We start from the raw sequence: 17,286 nt of genomic DNA, 5'->3' as shown, positions 1-17,286 counted from the left end.
ACTGCCACAAAAAATAAAGGAATGTCTTCCATTTTAAGTTTTCTCTAATTTTTACCGTTTCCGATATCCCAATGGTGGCCTCCTTGAGTTGATCACCCTGTATAGCCCTATATTTATTTATTTATATATTTTTCCTGGGGGGAACCCCAAGACCCCCTCCTTTTTGGGGGGGTATTCCATACCCCCCAGGCCCCCGGTGACCCCCCCCCCCAAAATATATGTCTAGGAGCGCCCTTGTCTTCTTTACCTATAAAACACATGGGATACAGCCTTTTCTTCACTGATCACGTAATGCGTGATTTTCTATAAAGTCTTGGAAAAATAAAAGGTAAAATAGATAAAATAAAGGTGTACTGTATGTGGTTTACACACAAATATTCATCAAACTGTGTGATATTTTGTTATTGCAATGAACAATTTGGGAGTATCGTATTGTGTCGTAGTCGTATTGTAAGTCGATGGAAAATCTCTGTTGATCCTGTTTTACAAGCAAACCAAAAAGATACATTAGTCACCACTCTATGCGACATATTCTAACCAGAAAATTGTAATCGTATGATTCTATAAGCATTGATAGGATTGCAAAGTACTTCACAAACATTATTTCAAGGGTAATAACAAACACAATTTTCGCCGACTTTAAAAGAGTCAACTAAACTACTATACTAATGGACACACAACTAAATGAAACAACTAATGGAACAACTCACGATGTACATATAACAGTTCGATATAAGCATTGAGTATACACGTCAGTGGATACGTGTATACCGTACCCAATGATATAAGCAATGGTTCTTGCAATTTATTGCTTATTGTTTTTTAGAGTTGTTTTCGGACTTACTCTGTTTTCGGACGTACTCACACTCGTATAAGGTTGTCCACGTTTGTCATTGATAATGTAGCCATGTTACATGGTTACACCCGTTGTCAAGAATATGGTTACAAGTTTTCCGTCTGTTTTTGAATAGCGATACATTTTTTCACATACTTAAGAACCACCTGATTTCGTGCATTACATGTTCGTCTCAATTTTAATTGCTTTAGTAGGCATTATTTTGGTCGATGAGGACTTCAATCGGTCCTTTCAATGATAGCTCATGAAATATAGTACTTTGTCCATTAATTTTATTGTTTGGTAAAATGGATTAAATTATCCTGCAAACCCAAATAGAAATAGTAAATATAGTATTTGAAACAAATCAGTAACATGTTAATAATGTAACCTACATTATTTCCTTGAATTGCATAACAGCAATTAACTGGGCTGATCCTAATATAAATAAATCAATATGTTCTTCATAGGCATAACATGGGTTCATAACATGAGCCGCTGGGGCTGAGCCCAAGGGATTTAAAAATGTAAGGTTGGTTTGCAAATGTACGTGACACGCTCTTTCTAATGAGACATGAATGGTCAAAATCACCTAAGAAATTCGGAGGAGTTCAACGGAAAAATTTCATGTTGGCGTAGTCCTGGATTGGCTATATTTTTTTTAACAATATAGATAAAGTAGTGAGACTTGGTATATCAATAATATAATAGCCATAAATATCTACTGTCTTAAGCTATTATCACTGTTTAATCCTTAGTCTGGGGATGGACCACAAAGACTAAGACAAAATTCTTATATAATTTTAATACTATTTTACCTGTTTTTAAAATGGCGACCATACAAATGTATGCATTTTAAGCCAAGTATGAATGGAGTTGAGTGTGTGATGAGTGGAGCGATCTTATTGTCCTGTTAGTGACTAAGGCCGACGTAATCCTTAGACACAGCTGTTAATTAATAGTCCATATAGTCAATTAATAGCAGCAGAGGTCAAGTTTGGTAGGTATCAAATTAAAGGTTTTAATTATAAAAATACATTGCCGCAAACCCAAACTCAAACGATGATGATGATAATAATGTTAATGATGTAGCTAAAACGTATCGTTTGAAATTTAACAGCTGAAAATAAGTTAAATAGAAAAGGTTTTGGTTAAATCCATCAAATTGTTATTGGACACTAGTAAGTACTAGTGCACTTTTTTATATTGATTATATGATTATATTGATTTACTTTGGATTTTAAAAATGTGAACGTTTTATTTTATTAAAGATTTATGGTGATACGTAAATATTGTGGTGTAGTAAAGTATATTATATTGTAGTTAAAAGTTAAATTTTGAAATTTTAGGGTGAATCGAGATGAATCTTTTTTTATAACATGGGTCTCTCCTACCTACATACCAAGTTGGATACATACCAAGTTTCATAAACATCGGTTGGAAAAGTGTAAAGATAAATATTTGTATGTAAAAAATACAAAATGGCGGATATCTGGTTAACGAAACAATTTTGGAAAAATGTTATACTTCATTTTCTGTTTATTTTGACACAAGGAATTACTAGGTAAAGTATCTCTCCGCTTATTTTTAACACCCTGTTTATGATGTATTCTTATAAGTGAAAAATGTAAGCTGGTAATACAGAAAGATGTTTTATAAATAATATGAATGTACTGGTGATCTGTATATTCATCTTTTTCTTGTTCTTAGAACTGTAAATTAAAAGTCCACCCAGCAGTCGCATCGTACGATGTAGTTCTTTCCATGCGTTGCGAAATGTTAAATTTGCCGTCCTCTTCAACCCAAGTTATCTATTGAACCACTGATTGTAAAAAATTCAAAAAAATATATTTTACGCATCACACTTTTGGCTACAACTTTGCCACAGACAAAACCTCCTTCACCCAAAAACAAAAAAAAATCTCGCATGCTAACTTTTTCATGCTAGAAATCACGATTTAAAACGATTTCACCATACATATCAATTTTTATTAATTAGATCGGTAAATAGTTTAAAGTTCCAACAAAATAGTCATCGAGTAGGACTAACCAAGAAGCTGTGTGCCAATTTTCAAAATTTTAGCACAACTTTAAGTAGACCAAAACACGAAATTATTGAAGTCATGCGTCGAGAGGACTATCGCTGTTTTTAACAGATTATACTTTTGACCTTCCGGCACTGTTGACTCAGCGAAACTGAACTTATATTTTATCTTATTTCGTTATATTAAAACTGCTGTTGCATTAGGTCAAATTCCCAATAAGTCAATTGCTTTAACATAGGCCACGTTTTTAGCTCGGACTGTACTATTTGACTTATTGGGATTTTTGATCTACAGACACTGCAAACATTGTAGTTTTTGACCTAGCGGCACAGGTATAAATTATTTGACCTACCGGGACTGTTGATTTTCTGCAACGCGTCCGATAATACCAGGAACCCAATTGTGTAGAGCACTTAAATCTGTTAGTTTTTATAGAGGGTGAATAGAAAGTCAAGACCCCCTCCCATATAATATTTTTCTAAGTAAATATACAGAGATATCCCTTTGGTGGTCGTGCAAACTTAGCAGGAAGTTTCATTTTACGATTTTGAAAACTTTGAGTGTCCCCCAAAAATGGGGAATTTTGGGAACCATTCAAAATGTTAAAATGTAAACCCTCTTTAAGTGACTCCTTACTTTGAAGTGTTTACAAAAACTTAAAGAATGGTGAAAACCAGAGTTCGCTATCTCTTATCTAACCAAAATAGCCCATCAGTTTACTAAATATTTTATTCGTTCTACAAACAGATTTAGCAAGGAAGATTAGTATTTTAATTATAAAATAAGTTGAAATAGAAAAGTGCGGTACTAGCCCTTATACATTCTAGAATCACATGCAGTAGTTGGAAAAAATATTCATGATTGTAAAAATATTGATTAATTATGAACTGTTGACTGATAGTGTGCTGTTGACTGATGATGGACTGTAGACTGATTGTGTGCTGTTGTTGACTTATGTTGTTACTGTTAGTGTACTGTTGACTGATGACGGACTGTAGTTAGACTGATTGTGTGCTGTTATTGACTGATGATGGACGGTTGACTGTTAGTGTACTGTTGACTGATGACGGACTGTAGGTAGACTGATTGTGTGCTGTTGTTGACTTATGTTGTTACTGTTAGTGTACTGTTGACTGATGACGGACTGTAGGTAGACTGATTGTGTGCTGTTGTTGACTTATGTTGTTACTGTTAGTGTACTGTTGACTGATGACGGACTGTAGGTAGACTGATTGTGTGCTGTTGTTGACTTATGTTGTTACTGTTAGTGTACTGTTGACTGATGACGGACTGTAGGTAGACTGATTGTGTGCTGTTGTTGACTTATGTTGTTACTGTTAGTGTACTGTTGACTGATGACGGACTGTAGTTAGACTGATTGTGTGCTGTTATTGACTGATGATGGACGGTTGACTGAATGTGTGCTGTTGACAGGATCCCCCTATTCTCCCTATGAGCCACTGTGGTTCAAGAAGGAGATGGAGCCTGCTACAGGCAATCTTGCCCACATCTACAAAGGAGGCTACTGGGAAGCAAAAGAGAAGCAGGATTGGTCTATGTGTCCTGATATATTTTAAACATTGTGATATTCTTTACGCTTGAGCACTGTCTTTTTGTTGTTTTAACCCTTTAAAACCACCTATAATAGTTATTTTAGCAGTATTTTTGTAGCTTGTTCTTGTTGCCATTGTTTTGTTTGTTGTTGTCCGTTTGACCTTTCCTAGTGCAATAATTTGTTTTCGTGATAACTGTGTTAAATTATTTATCTGCTTAGTACATTGGTGCTCGAGCTTGCATATAAATGTACAGAGAGTATATAGAATTGAATAAAGTTATACGTCTTTGTTCTGATATGATTGTGTTAATTATTTCCCAGTGTTTGTACTTTTAAAAGTAAGATAGCCTTTAAAATGTTTTGGATATTTTAAGTTTTTAGTTGAATATTGAAATGCAGTTGATATAACAACACAAGTACTTGAATGGTATATACACAGATTATTAAAATACTTCTACTTTATAAGTTGTGACCTAAACTGTAAAATTACATTTTCCAGAAGCCTTTATTGGCTACTAGTCAGGTTAAACTAAATGTTTCTTCTCTTCATAAACCTACTAGAGTAAGTACACCCATCAGAAAAATCATATATTCATATAATGATAGCAGTAACATCTCTGTTTAAAACTACAAATCCGATATTTACAACACAATCGGAAATCTACATGATAAAATGGATTTGTTCAACCCATTGTGAACTATTTTTTTTAAACATCCACAGTTGTAACATTCAACTTGAAAATCATGTTACATAATTAAAAATTTGCTTATCTTATTGTAATTATCAAGTTTTTTTTATAAAAATTTCTTATTCAAAGACTACTTTATTTATTTATTTTTACTTGGTACAGCACATATACAATGAATTTACAATACAAAACTGCATAAGCCTTATAAAAGGCTTGTCCGCAGCGTTTCTTATACTAATTGTCTTTTCCATCTTTATCTTGATCTTGAGTCAGTGTGAACTTTTAACTGTACAAAAATAGATTTCCTACTTCTTAAACAGTGACAAATTTGGCTTATAACCATTTTCATGATTACAAACAATTTAAATATTCGTACATTAAACATCAAACTTATTTCTCAAACATTATCACCACAACTGTGAATAAAAAATATATATTTTTTTATATAACGTCCTTAACACTTTCAATATTTTTGCTGTTATTTTATTTAGTATTGTTGAAATGCAATTTATAAAAGTTGTCAATCATCCATATTTTATTAAATATTTATTGATGTGCGTCTCCCCTTCCACCAATTACAAACTGGTATATTAGGTATTATTATTTAAACCTAGAGTTGTGGGTATGCTAAATAATTCTTGCTGCAAACATTTTCAAAATATTACAGGAATCAGTGATTTTAAAAGGTTAAATCGGGAACAAAAGTGTTTTTAATTTCTTAAAACTGATTTATTAATCCCCTCCACAATGAAAAGTCATTATTCTTACGATTTTTGTCTTAGCTTTAAAAATTTTTGTCTGAATGAATGCGAAACCCACAGCCAGATTATATTTCAGAATTTTATGGAAATAGTAAAACAGAAATCAGATCAAACCTGTGCGAGTAAAATGATGCAAGAAAAGAAAGGTATACAGCATCACAAACTTGCATGGCTTCCTGCTTTGGGCCAAGAGGGTTGATGAAACCATATGCTTTATAAGGGCACTAACAGGATTTCTAATCCCTCTCCCTGGCCAATCTAGCACAGATTTTATCAGTCTCTATCGCCATGGCTGAAAGGTAAGGTAACAGAATTAAATCATTGTCTTGTGCTATATTATGTTTGTTAGTATTCATATTGTTTATAAATATCTATATTTATACATATCATCTACCAAAGTAGTCCACTTTTTTAGAATCCTTAAATTCCTAGACCATTATTAAAATTTATATTTACCATTTAATAGTAAATTTGTTAAAAAATTCAATGTTAAATTTTAAAATACTATTCATTATTATAATACCACTAATATGAACCGTACTTAAATAGATTCCCATCGATTAAGTAAAATATTGAATAGAAACATTTATTCATTTTATTACTGAAAATGTATGCCTCTCTTAAATCAATAGTTCAGATTTGGAATAAATGAGTGTCTATAATATTATGGTACAATACTACGTCAAGTAATCCAATTGTTGATTGAGGTTAACAACCTACATGTTTCGCTGTAAATACGGCATCGTCAGGGTTACAAAAACAAAGACATTGATGTCACACGCACACAATAAATACACGAATATGAACATTTAATTACGGAAAGTAAACATTTAATTGATATTGATGGCCTATCACACTCACACGAAATGGACGGTCCCGGCACAGGTAGTAGAATTTAAATGAATGTGTTCATTGTATCAGGAATTAATTAGTGTATTGATTTTATTTGAGATATACTGGGTGTGGATCTATGTAGAAAATTCATTTTGTACTATAAAAGCTAAATAACTACTTAGCCTGCAGGTTTGCTTTTTAATAAGATAATGTCAAACAAATGATATTAACATTCATTTATGTATTTTTTACAAGTTTACATATCTTATTCAACCTAAATTTTTAACTACATAACCGTTTACACAAAATTAAAGTAGCCTATACAACCAATCAAGATACTTTTTATTTTATATAGATATTTGTGTATTATTATTTCCATTAACATTTACTACAGTTTTGAGAAGGTTTGATGATATGTATGTTTCATAAACATTTTGTTAGGTATATATTTTGAGTTATTTACTGCTAGGTGTGAAATGACATATGCCATCACCATTGAGGAGGAACTGAAGAAAAACCCAGATTTTCCTGTAAACGATCTCAAACTACTGAAAGAATGGGCTAAAGGTCAAGCCCATCTTCCACCCATCCCGGGTATGTAATTCAGACTAACAAAGGTGACTCGTGGTAGCCTCTTGCCACCACCTGTTGAGTGCCAATAAACTAAGTCAATACCAACCCCATTCCAACCCTGTGATCAAAACACAATATTAGTGTTTTTCCAAAAGTTTATAATTAAACTATTATGACACAACTTTTTGCCTTTATGTTTTCCTTTGAGGAATCAGTTTTCTGTGTTTTGTGGGGATCTTTCAGAAAGAGTATACCTCAAGGATGATAAGTTTATGACAGTCTTTGTGTTTGGATTTTGCTAATAGAGAACTTAGAAACATTACCTCAACACTTAAAAGTAAAAAATGAAGGAAAACAAATCAATTTAATAATTTTAGTCCCAAATAGAAAATAATAAATCACAGCACATTGTGATATTTCTTCCTGGATTTTACGTATTGCAGAGGAGCGTTTGGTTCTATTTCACTTCAGCTGCTGGTATGACTTGGACAAGACCAAATCCTGCATAGAGACTTACTACACTCTCCGCAGTAACACACCTGAGTTCTTTAGCAACAGAGATTTGTCTTCCAAGGCACTTCAAGCAGCAGAAAGCAATGTGTGAGTTTTTGCCACTTGTTGTATGGTAGACTTCTTATCTGAACCAAACAAAATCTGAACCATCATAAGTTACTACAAAAACGAATGAATACGTTTGAAAACCACAATGCATTTGTACGGTACTGTAGTGTTATATCAAACAACGTGGATGCTGTACATACCGAACAACATTAGACAAACATGTTGTGACTCGTTTGTTTATGTGTCGGACAAAGTGGTGTGTGTATAAATTTGAATGTGTTTGTCATATGTAAGTGGCTGTTTGAACCATCTGAAGCCCAAACCTAATAAATCAAACAGAAAATGTCCCCTGCATACATTTACTAAATGAGTTTTGTTACTATTTACCCCTGAGGTTTTTTACCAAGAATAAACACGTAATATAGAAGGGTGTCTGATCCATGTCATCAATCATATATTAGAAAATCATACCAATGTTCAGTATGCTAACTATGGCACTTTTCACTAGAAAGACGCCAATATTTTTTCAAAAGGAATAAAATCGCAAACATTACCATACTATATTGCTTCCTTATCCATATTGCCCTGGATAACTGATATTCTTTTACTGAACTCTAAATTAATTTTAACACAACCACTTTTACTAAATTTGTATTTAGATTGGTCTAATATTGTACTTAATTACTTACAAAATCCAAAATGTCTGTATCATCAATGAAAATGGTTATTTGGGTTTTGTAGAGGACATATTTAATATAACGATTTCAAGATGATCAAGATGATTTCAGTTTATGGAAACTTGTTAAATCCGAAACTTGATGTTAAAATGAGAGTGTGCTATTTAAACTGACTTGAATGTAAACCTCTTTGTACTATTGATCATGATTTAGATTTTTACTTGCTATCCAGGACTTGTTTTGTTCTTCCAAAGAGAACTACAGATGGCTACTTGATCCTGTACCAGAAGGTAGAGAGTAGCGATGCTAGTAAATACAATTTTGATGACACCTGCAAGCTATTTTTTATGACCATGGACGCTTTTTTGAGAACTGAAGGAACCCTGCCTGGAGTAATATTTCTCTTGGACTACACAAACATACGATTTGGACATTTGGCCAAGGCAAATATCTCCAGCATCAAAAAAATGTTTCAATATGTCCAGGTAGAGTGAATTAGTTTTAAAATCTGTTGAAGATTGCAAATGACAAATATTTAATCATAATCCAGACTTAGGTTATTGATATCAGCCACCTGTACCATGTTGTTTGATCAATAAGGATTGGGCAAAATCTGCCCAACAAATTTATAGATTATATTAAAATAAAATTAATAAAAGGCTATTCGTCTTCTTATTATTTTTTTACGATGATCAAATCAGCTCTCAAGTCTTCTTGAGTTATTAGAAAAAGTATGTATCGTCTAAACGTTTTGCAGCTGTAACAAGCACGTCTTTGAGTTAGTTTGTGTGAACACAAAATAACAAAAGCATTTATGTACTACTTTATCCAAATTACTTTATACCTACTGTAATGGTACTTCACTGTCTCTAGAGTACGATTGTTTGATTATTTAGTAGATATATATACAGGGTGTCCGGTCATAAGTGTTTCAAGTTTTTTAGTAATATTTGATACCTCATCGAAACTCAGCAACTCAAAAATAAAGCTCTGAATGTTATTTAAATTTCTGTCGATATTAAAAATAATCTCTTTAACGAAGAAATTTAAATTTAATCTTTTCCATACCCTAATGATTATGTCTTATTCCTATTTAAAATTTTGTGAGGATTCTGAAAATGACATTGAAATTAAATTAATAATAAGTGCATTTTTAATAGAGTAATATAACCTTTTTCATAAAAACTATAATAATTTTTGAAAAATCGGCATTTATTTGTTATTCTCAAACGGTTGAAGTTGGGAACCTCAAATGTGCATCATTCTGTCACCATTACCATGTAGTTTGATGCAATATTTTATTTGACACTTATGACCTGTATATTTCTCCCCCCAGTTTGAAGAACTTGAATTATATTATATTTACATTTGTTTTTGCTTGAGTTTTTGTTTATTTCACCCTATATGTATTTCTCCAACTTATGTGGCATCTTCAGGGGTCTTCTTAATCACTTATCACTAGCGATACTAGTGACCGGAGTGCAGAGGTGCCCATCCCCCCCAAACCCAGAGGCGCAATCCCCCCCCCAAGCCAAAGGAGTAGTCCCCCCCCAATTTATGCTGCCGTCTATTTAAACCTACCCCCCTCACCAATTTATCTGACAATTTTCCCTTTACCTCATAAAACAAGCATTTAAAGTATTAAGTAAACTTGAGAAGGTACGGAAAACAAACTTGCTGATAATCAAAATTTAATGTTTAATATGAAACGTCATTTAACAATACATCAATATAAATCTAACTAATGGACGAATTAGAAGTTTTTCAATTTACAATTCAGAGTTTGTATTGTCAGCCAATATGTGTGCTCAGTATTGCAATAGACAACGTCTTCAAAACGTACAACAATATAGGCCTACTCGGTGAATTACTCTACTCCAACACAGTACTGTAACTGTGCAATATATTAAGTGGCGTTAATTTTTACAGGGCTTAAGAATTCAAACAGCTTTAAGTGCATTAATAATACTTTGGTAAAGAGTATATTATTGATTCACAATTATAGGCAGAGTCACGAAATAAGACAGACTTGTGTTGCTCGCCACTCCCAGGCTGCCTTCTACAAAAATCGCCGGGCAAAATACCCACAATATCTCTTAATAATTGCCACCAGTACAAAAGGTTTTTGTGACGAAGTAATCTTATAATTCATTTTGATAGCCCCAGGATTGCCTATTATGACTAACAATGGTAGAAACGCATCTTGTCAGACAATCCGTTTGTACACAAAACACGAAACGATAACAGATTGATAGGCCTTGCGGGCAGGACTGGAAGTAAACTGAATCAGATAATGACGGAAAGACGTGGTCTCTGGATTGGTGTTTGTGTTATCAAAAGCTGAAATTGGACTAATTCTAGTGACGGAGGAGAGTGTTGAAAATATAATGGGATTCATAATTGATTTTTCCATTCAAAATTATTGACAATAATAACCAATTTATATGCTGGATGGTCTCGACATTCTACATTACTGCAGAAAAGGAAATTTATTAAATACTTTGAGGAGTTTGAAATATACATAAAACTATTGACAGCACACAATTTTTTAGTGAAAACACTCATTATTAATTGTGAATCCCATTATATTTTCAATACTCTTCTCAGTCACTACAATAGTCCAATATCAGCTGTTGAAAACGCAGACGACAATCCAGAGACCGCATCGGTCCGTCATAACCTGAACCTGATTCAGTTTACTTACTTCTACTTCCAGTCCTGCCGACGGCAATGTACGAATTGACAGGCCTATCTGTAATCGCGTTTCGTGTTTTGTATTAAATGTTTGTCGTATTCTGACGACACCTCCAGAAGTGGATGTTTTTTTTTTTTATCCTGACGATGGTGGAGTTAAAGAACCACCAAAAAATATGTAGCAAGTAAAATTCGACACTGGTATATTAAGGATTGCCTGGCAAGGTCCGTTTTTACCATTCTTAGAAGCTATCTTAATTACGAATGGCAAAATGTTGTTGGTGGTGATAGTGAGCTACTTAGAAACACTTTTTCGGGCTGCTTATACAAAATTATACATTCATTATGACAGCTAGCCAAAAAAATCCCCCCCCCCCAAAAAAATCTCAAAATAAGTCCCCCCCAAAAATTCTTGTGGCGCAAACGCGCCACAGTACCCCCCCTCTGGGCACCCCTGCCGGAGTGTGTAAATGTTTTGTAAATACAGTATAGACTGTAGTGTTAGTGATAAGGGATTAAGAAGACCCCTGAAGATGCCACACAAGGTGGAGAAATGCATAAGGTTTCTTACCTACAAGAAATCAGGCAACAACAAAGGTAAAGCTAATATATATTATTTGATTTTTTAGTAAAAAAAAATATCAAAAATTGAAAAAAAGCTTATGTACAAGCTGTGTCAAAATAGAATTTAGTACTTCATGGCATGCACTTAAAAATTAAATGTTTACACCAAAACAAAAGTATATTTTTAGGTTGTACCAGGCACATTTTAAAAGATATCTTGCTTTAATCTATATTCTGTTAGTTGTGAGTTTCATTTACAGTCCATCAAAATTATTAAGAATAAGAATAAGAAATATTTATTTCCATTGATCTTTATAAAAGAAATAGGACACCTGGAAACCATCCACAGCCTATTAGGTATTAGGTAGGAGTTGTATTAGGTGGTAAGCCTGAGACCTATGACATAAATATTACTCCTTTAAGACAACCCAGTTGGTCAATACAGAGCTGTAATAGTGTCTTGATATGATATGTATACATCTTTATGAAAAAAACGGCTTTAACCCAATCAGTGGCGTAAGTACATGAGCGCCTCCCCGCATTACATGTGGATGGCGCCCACCCTTTCTCCACCAAAACATTACCACTTTTGTCTTATTTGTTTCTCTCAGTAAAAGCCGTGATCACGGCAAAATCCAAAAACTCTCGTGGACGGTTTTGTATTGTCTCCCTCGGTCATGAAAACACCGTCATCATTTTCTGTGATCGCAACCAAATCTTGAATATCTCCCACGTTGATATTGACATGATCATCGTCTCCCGCGGTCATTGAATCTCGTCTTAGTTTTTCGTGATCGTGGCAACATCTTGTACATCATCAGGGGTCTTGAAGACATCGCCAAAGTCTCCAGTGGTCACAGAAACAACTTAATTTTTTACCTGATTGTGGCAAAATCATGAATATCTTCATCGGTCTTGAAGACATCATATTCTTCTCCTGCTATCACGGAAACAGCGTCATCTTTGTCTGCGATTGCGGCAAAATCATCAATATCTTCTTTGGTCTTGTACACATCCTCTTTGCCTCCAAACACAGTCATGGAAACGACATTCTCTTTTTCCGTGATTGCAGCAAAATAACCTTCGGTCTTGAAGACATCATCTTCGTCTCCCGCAGTTACGGAAAATATTTAACCTTTTTTGAGATTGTGGTGAGCAGTGACAACAGACCTCAGCACTCCCCCACACTGCGGGTGTGTTATTTACGCCACTGAACCGAGCAAGATGGCCCAAACATATGTTCACATAAGACATTTAACCAATTATTTATGAGCCAAAAGTAATCTTGATTTTTCAAATCTTTTTTTCTTTTTCAGGAAGGGGCTCCGATAAGATTAAAGTCAATCCACATGGTCAACATGAACTACTTTGTTGAAAAAGTCATGACATTTGTAAAACCGTTTATGAACAAAGAGCTGAATGAACTCGTAAGTAATATTTTATGTTTCATAATGTGGCAGGAAGATTACAAGTAATGATGAATAAAATATACTTTGATTTGAAATTAATCCTTATGGTTGCAAATTTATTTATTTTAAGTAATTAACATTTTACTGAAATCACTTTATTGCCGACCAACTTAAGTAGGTACTCATTAAGCCTAATGCTATATAAATAGGGAATAAGTCTGATGCATTTAAGGAAATATTTTAGTAAAAACCCAATCAGGCAAACGTTTTCACTGAGTCTACAGGTTTGCTGCGGAATGGGGATTAGACATTAAATTTATCTTTTATATGTATTTTTCTTGCTGAAGATTTTTAGTCCCTGAATTTGACATAAAGAATCAGTCAATGTCACAGATACAGACAGAAATATAACTTTTCAAGCAAGGGTAGATTCCTTCATAATAACTCAATGAGACTACTTATTAAAATACACTTTTCAGTTTTAGGGCTTAAAGTAGAGATATTAATATTAACCTGTTTGTTTTAGATCCACTACTATCAGGAAAGTTGTCTCAACAATGTGTACAAGTACATTCCACAAGATTGCTTGCCTTCAGACTACGGGGGAGACTTGCCCAGTTGTAGACAGTTGAAAGGTATGTCTGAAACTATTTAAAATCTTTGTTACTTTTCACTTTACTTCGTAGTTTAGCTACAATTTATAAAAATACCAAACTGAACCAACAGTTAAGGCAGAAAAATAAGCGAGGACAGATAAGATACAGATTGTAAAGAAAAAAGTGTTTCCCTTATAAATTAAATATCTCTCTTTTACCCGTCTTCTTACTACATTTTTTTTTACAAAACTGATGGTTGCACCTAGGTTGGAAGAACAAAGAGAATAAAAGACAATAAATAGAGCAATGGCAGTCAGTGGAAGCTTGATGTTAAATAAAAATTGAGTGAGCCCTGTAGAATAAAAATTATTCTCAGGGATCCTTAGGGGACACTCTTGGTACTGTTTGGATTTCTTCCAATATGTTATGGCAACCTTATAAATACACTGACTCTACTAACAGCAAAAAAAGTGTAGTACTCAATGGTATATCTTTTGTAGCGTAATTTGTAATCTATTACCCTTGTTGAAACCTAATAGAACTTGCACTATGTGATTGTGGTATAATACTGAAAGGATAAATAAAACTGAAGAGTGAAAAATAAGAATGTTTGAACAGTCGTCTAATAAAACTGAATTAGGAACTATGAATTAGTTTGCAACTATAAATGCTGTGAAGCGACCGACAATGACACCGAGGGCAGACTATTATATTATTATAGTCGAGTTTGGTATCTAATTAAGGTTCTTAGTAAACACACTGCCCTAAACCCGAACTCAAATGGACAACTGAGTAAAAAGGACCTAATATAATGGTTTTATTTTAAATACCCTCAGCCACCAGTTCAAAATAAGTCGGCTGTAGGTTTCCGGTATTTACAGAAGGACGACATTTTTGTATGTTCACCGGCCGCGACGGGTGACATCCAAGCCACAACTAACTGGAACGTTCAAGTGGTCTATGTGACCTTTGTCCTCGGTATTGTTTTGATCCATGTCTAATAGGATGCGTCAGTGTTGCTTGGGTTTCAATTATTTTGTAAAAAAATAAATTGGAGCTGTGGTGGATTTAGTCGTTCAGTGGGTTGTTGGCATCTTCTTTTAACTATTTGTAGATATGGAACTCTTCTAACATGTCTAATAAAAATCCTTTCTTACAATAGCTGAGAATGGAAACATTCTCATCCAATTTTCCAATTATATGGTCATTCTAAATTATATGTTAGGCGAATGTAGATTTTTGCTGGGTGAAACGAGGGTTTGGTTTGTGTTCTTTTAATCTCGTTGCAAAAGACCGACCTGTTTGGCCCGATATAATATCGTTCGCAATCACCACATTTTAACTTGTACACCCTAGTTTTATCCAGTTTCTCACTCTCATTAGAAGGTTTTTTCGCAGTTATAAGGCCTAATTGTGGTGAAATTATTAAAAAAGACCGCTGTTTAGATATTTCATAAATCTGTCATTTTGAATCTTTGAACAACTGCCATTTTTACTCAGTTGTTCTTTTAAGCTCCATTTTGTGGCATTGTATTCTACCAATAATAATAAAGGCCTTTAATGTGATGTGTATATCGACGACCCTTGCTTAAGTTTGTGATTTTCTTCTTACTTCTAGCGGGCCCCCCCTGTGAAGGTAGTGTATAATAGCGTTGCAAATTTAATCAACATACTTTGAACAACAATCAACAATCTTTGAACAGCTTTCATTTTTGTCTCAGTTGTCCGTTTGAGACATGCTCTACTAACTAAGTCCTTTAAACTAGATATGAAACTCAACCTATGCTGCTATTTAAGAATTTTGTCTGGCTCCTCTTAGGCTGTCCCTCTTAAGGGATAGAAAAGTTATTGGCCTCTAGAGACAACAAAATGAAAAAGTAAATCGGCCCCAGGTTTAGGTCTTACTGTGCCATCTATGGTAGTAGCTACTTCCCTATAGGGAAATTCGCTAACAAGTACTGCATGACATTGCATGTATTGAGAGTAGGCCTAACCTTTTTCAAAGTATTATGAAAATTAGATATATTTGCACACCTCGATTTCTGAGGATGACTGGTGAATTTTTTAACCGTTATTTGAAATATTTTGGTGAAATGTTGACTGTTCAGGATATGTATTTCCTAGGGCTGTCTGTAAATTAAGATCTTCATCGAGCTCCTGTCGCAACCAAGCGAGCATGTTCAATTCTTCTATTTCATTCACTAAAATTCCAGCTAGTTCCCACCCCTATGCTACAATTATTTTTGTTTTGTAGTAGAAATCGATGATGCTCTCACTAAGTATAAATCACATTCTGTGATAGGGTTAAAACATTTGCACAATAAGGCCAGCAGCCGGGGTTCATCAGTTTCCAATAAAAGTTGAAGAAACTAACTTTGCTTGCTGATCAGTAAGTTTAAGACTACCAAGGTTTACTGTAATTCTCAAAGGTAATTTTTAAATTAGAATACTAAGTTTTATGAAATAAAAATAACGCAAAAAATTATTTCTACGAATCAAGTATTTTTAGTATTTTAGGTACTTATGATTACGTTGACAATGTCACCTGTTTTTGTAGCTGTTGCTATGTAATGTGGAAAACGTTATGTGACAATAAAGATATATTTATTTATTTATTTTATTTATCTAAACAACGGCAGCCTGTCTATTCCGTACAAATGTTTATGACCAAACACCAAACTCCCTCCACCCATTATGCACATTTTCTACATTCGTTTTTCTACTGATGATGGATTTCAATAGCGGTTGATGCCTTTTACACATCGATCACTATACACAATTCATACTTAGTGGGAGTGTTGATTTTTTATCATGTTGTTTTCTTCTACTGTGACAAGAGACTAATGGTTAATATATAGTAGTGGATGAAGTAAATAACACAGCATTGGTCTCAGGTTTAAACTAGCTCACTTTTAGCTGTGACGGGAGCTGGCTGAAGACCTTAACTGTGAATTGTCACAGACAACCCCTACTTAAAATTATCCTTTTTGTTACAGCTCAGTTCATTGACAACTTTATTAACCAGCAAGATTTCTTCTTCTCAGATGAACGATTCTTCCGTTGCAATGAGTCACTGAGACAAAGCACAAGAAAATTGAAGAGATCACAAAGTATGCGCAGGTCTTTTAGAAAATTAGACATTGACTAAACTAAATCATTTTGTTTTGTCACTGTAATAAAAATATATTACTTTAAAACTTGTTTTGGTTTACATATTACTAGTTAGTAAAATAATTAAATAAAACTCCTTGTAACAACCAAATACATTCATATGACTTTATTTCTCATTTAACATTCCAAGTAAAAAAATTAGGTAGTTCCACAACGGATTATTGAGGTGGATTACTATGTTTGATAAGGAGAACACATTTTTTCTTTAACCACATTGGGATCAACTTTTATCTTTAACCTTTGTCCAAAGGTCTGCATTTTAAACGCAGCACTTAGAATAACAAATCTTCCATATACATACAACTAACTATCACCGCATGTA

General features: G+C 33.8%; 2 protein-coding genes across 2 annotated transcripts in view; both read left to right on the top strand.

Annotated features, from left to right (window-relative positions):
* The window catches only part of LOC128998392 (oxysterol-binding protein 1-like), a 64,232-nt gene extending 59,499 nt beyond the window's left edge, over window positions 1-4,733 (top strand). The window contains exon 14 of the mRNA XM_054424506.1: window positions 4,315-4,733. Coding sequence (XP_054280481.1) covers window positions 4,315-4,457 — 143 coding nt within the window. The 3' untranslated portion in view covers window positions 4,458-4,733. The remainder of the gene's footprint in view (window positions 1-4,314) is intronic.
* A 1,440-nt stretch (window positions 4,734-6,173) lies between these two features.
* LOC128998855 (alpha-tocopherol transfer protein-like) lies at window positions 6,174-16,941 on the top strand. Its single transcript, XM_054425212.1, has 7 exons — window positions 6,174-6,184; window positions 7,189-7,313; window positions 7,736-7,892; window positions 8,763-9,015; window positions 13,105-13,215; window positions 13,724-13,832; window positions 16,790-16,941. Exons 1-7 carry the CDS (start codon window positions 6,174-6,176, stop codon window positions 16,939-16,941), a joined length of 918 nt encoding a protein of 305 aa, XP_054281187.1.
* Window positions 16,942-17,286: the final 345 nt, after the last annotated feature.

This window comes from Macrosteles quadrilineatus, unplaced genomic scaffold, assembly GCF_028750875.1.
Source record: "Macrosteles quadrilineatus isolate MER2022 unplaced genomic scaffold, UCM_ALF_1.0 Scaffold_7__1_contigs__length_78375512, whole genome shotgun sequence".
NCBI classification, from domain to species: domain Eukaryota; kingdom Metazoa; phylum Arthropoda; class Insecta; order Hemiptera; family Cicadellidae; genus Macrosteles; species Macrosteles quadrilineatus.
Note: the sequence above shows the minus strand (reverse complement) of the source record. Positions and strands in the feature narration are given on the sequence as shown.

Excerpts from the sequence above, each read along its gene's own strand:
- LOC128998855 (XM_054425212.1), top strand. Across the intron at positions 7,893-8,762 it reads CAAGCAGCAGAAAGCAATGT|GACTTGTTTTGTTCTTCCAA; the intron begins GTGAGTTTTTGC and ends CTTGCTATCCAG. Across the intron at positions 9,016-13,104 it reads AAATGTTTCAATATGTCCAG|GAAGGGGCTCCGATAAGATT; the intron begins GTAGAGTGAATT and ends TTTCTTTTTCAG.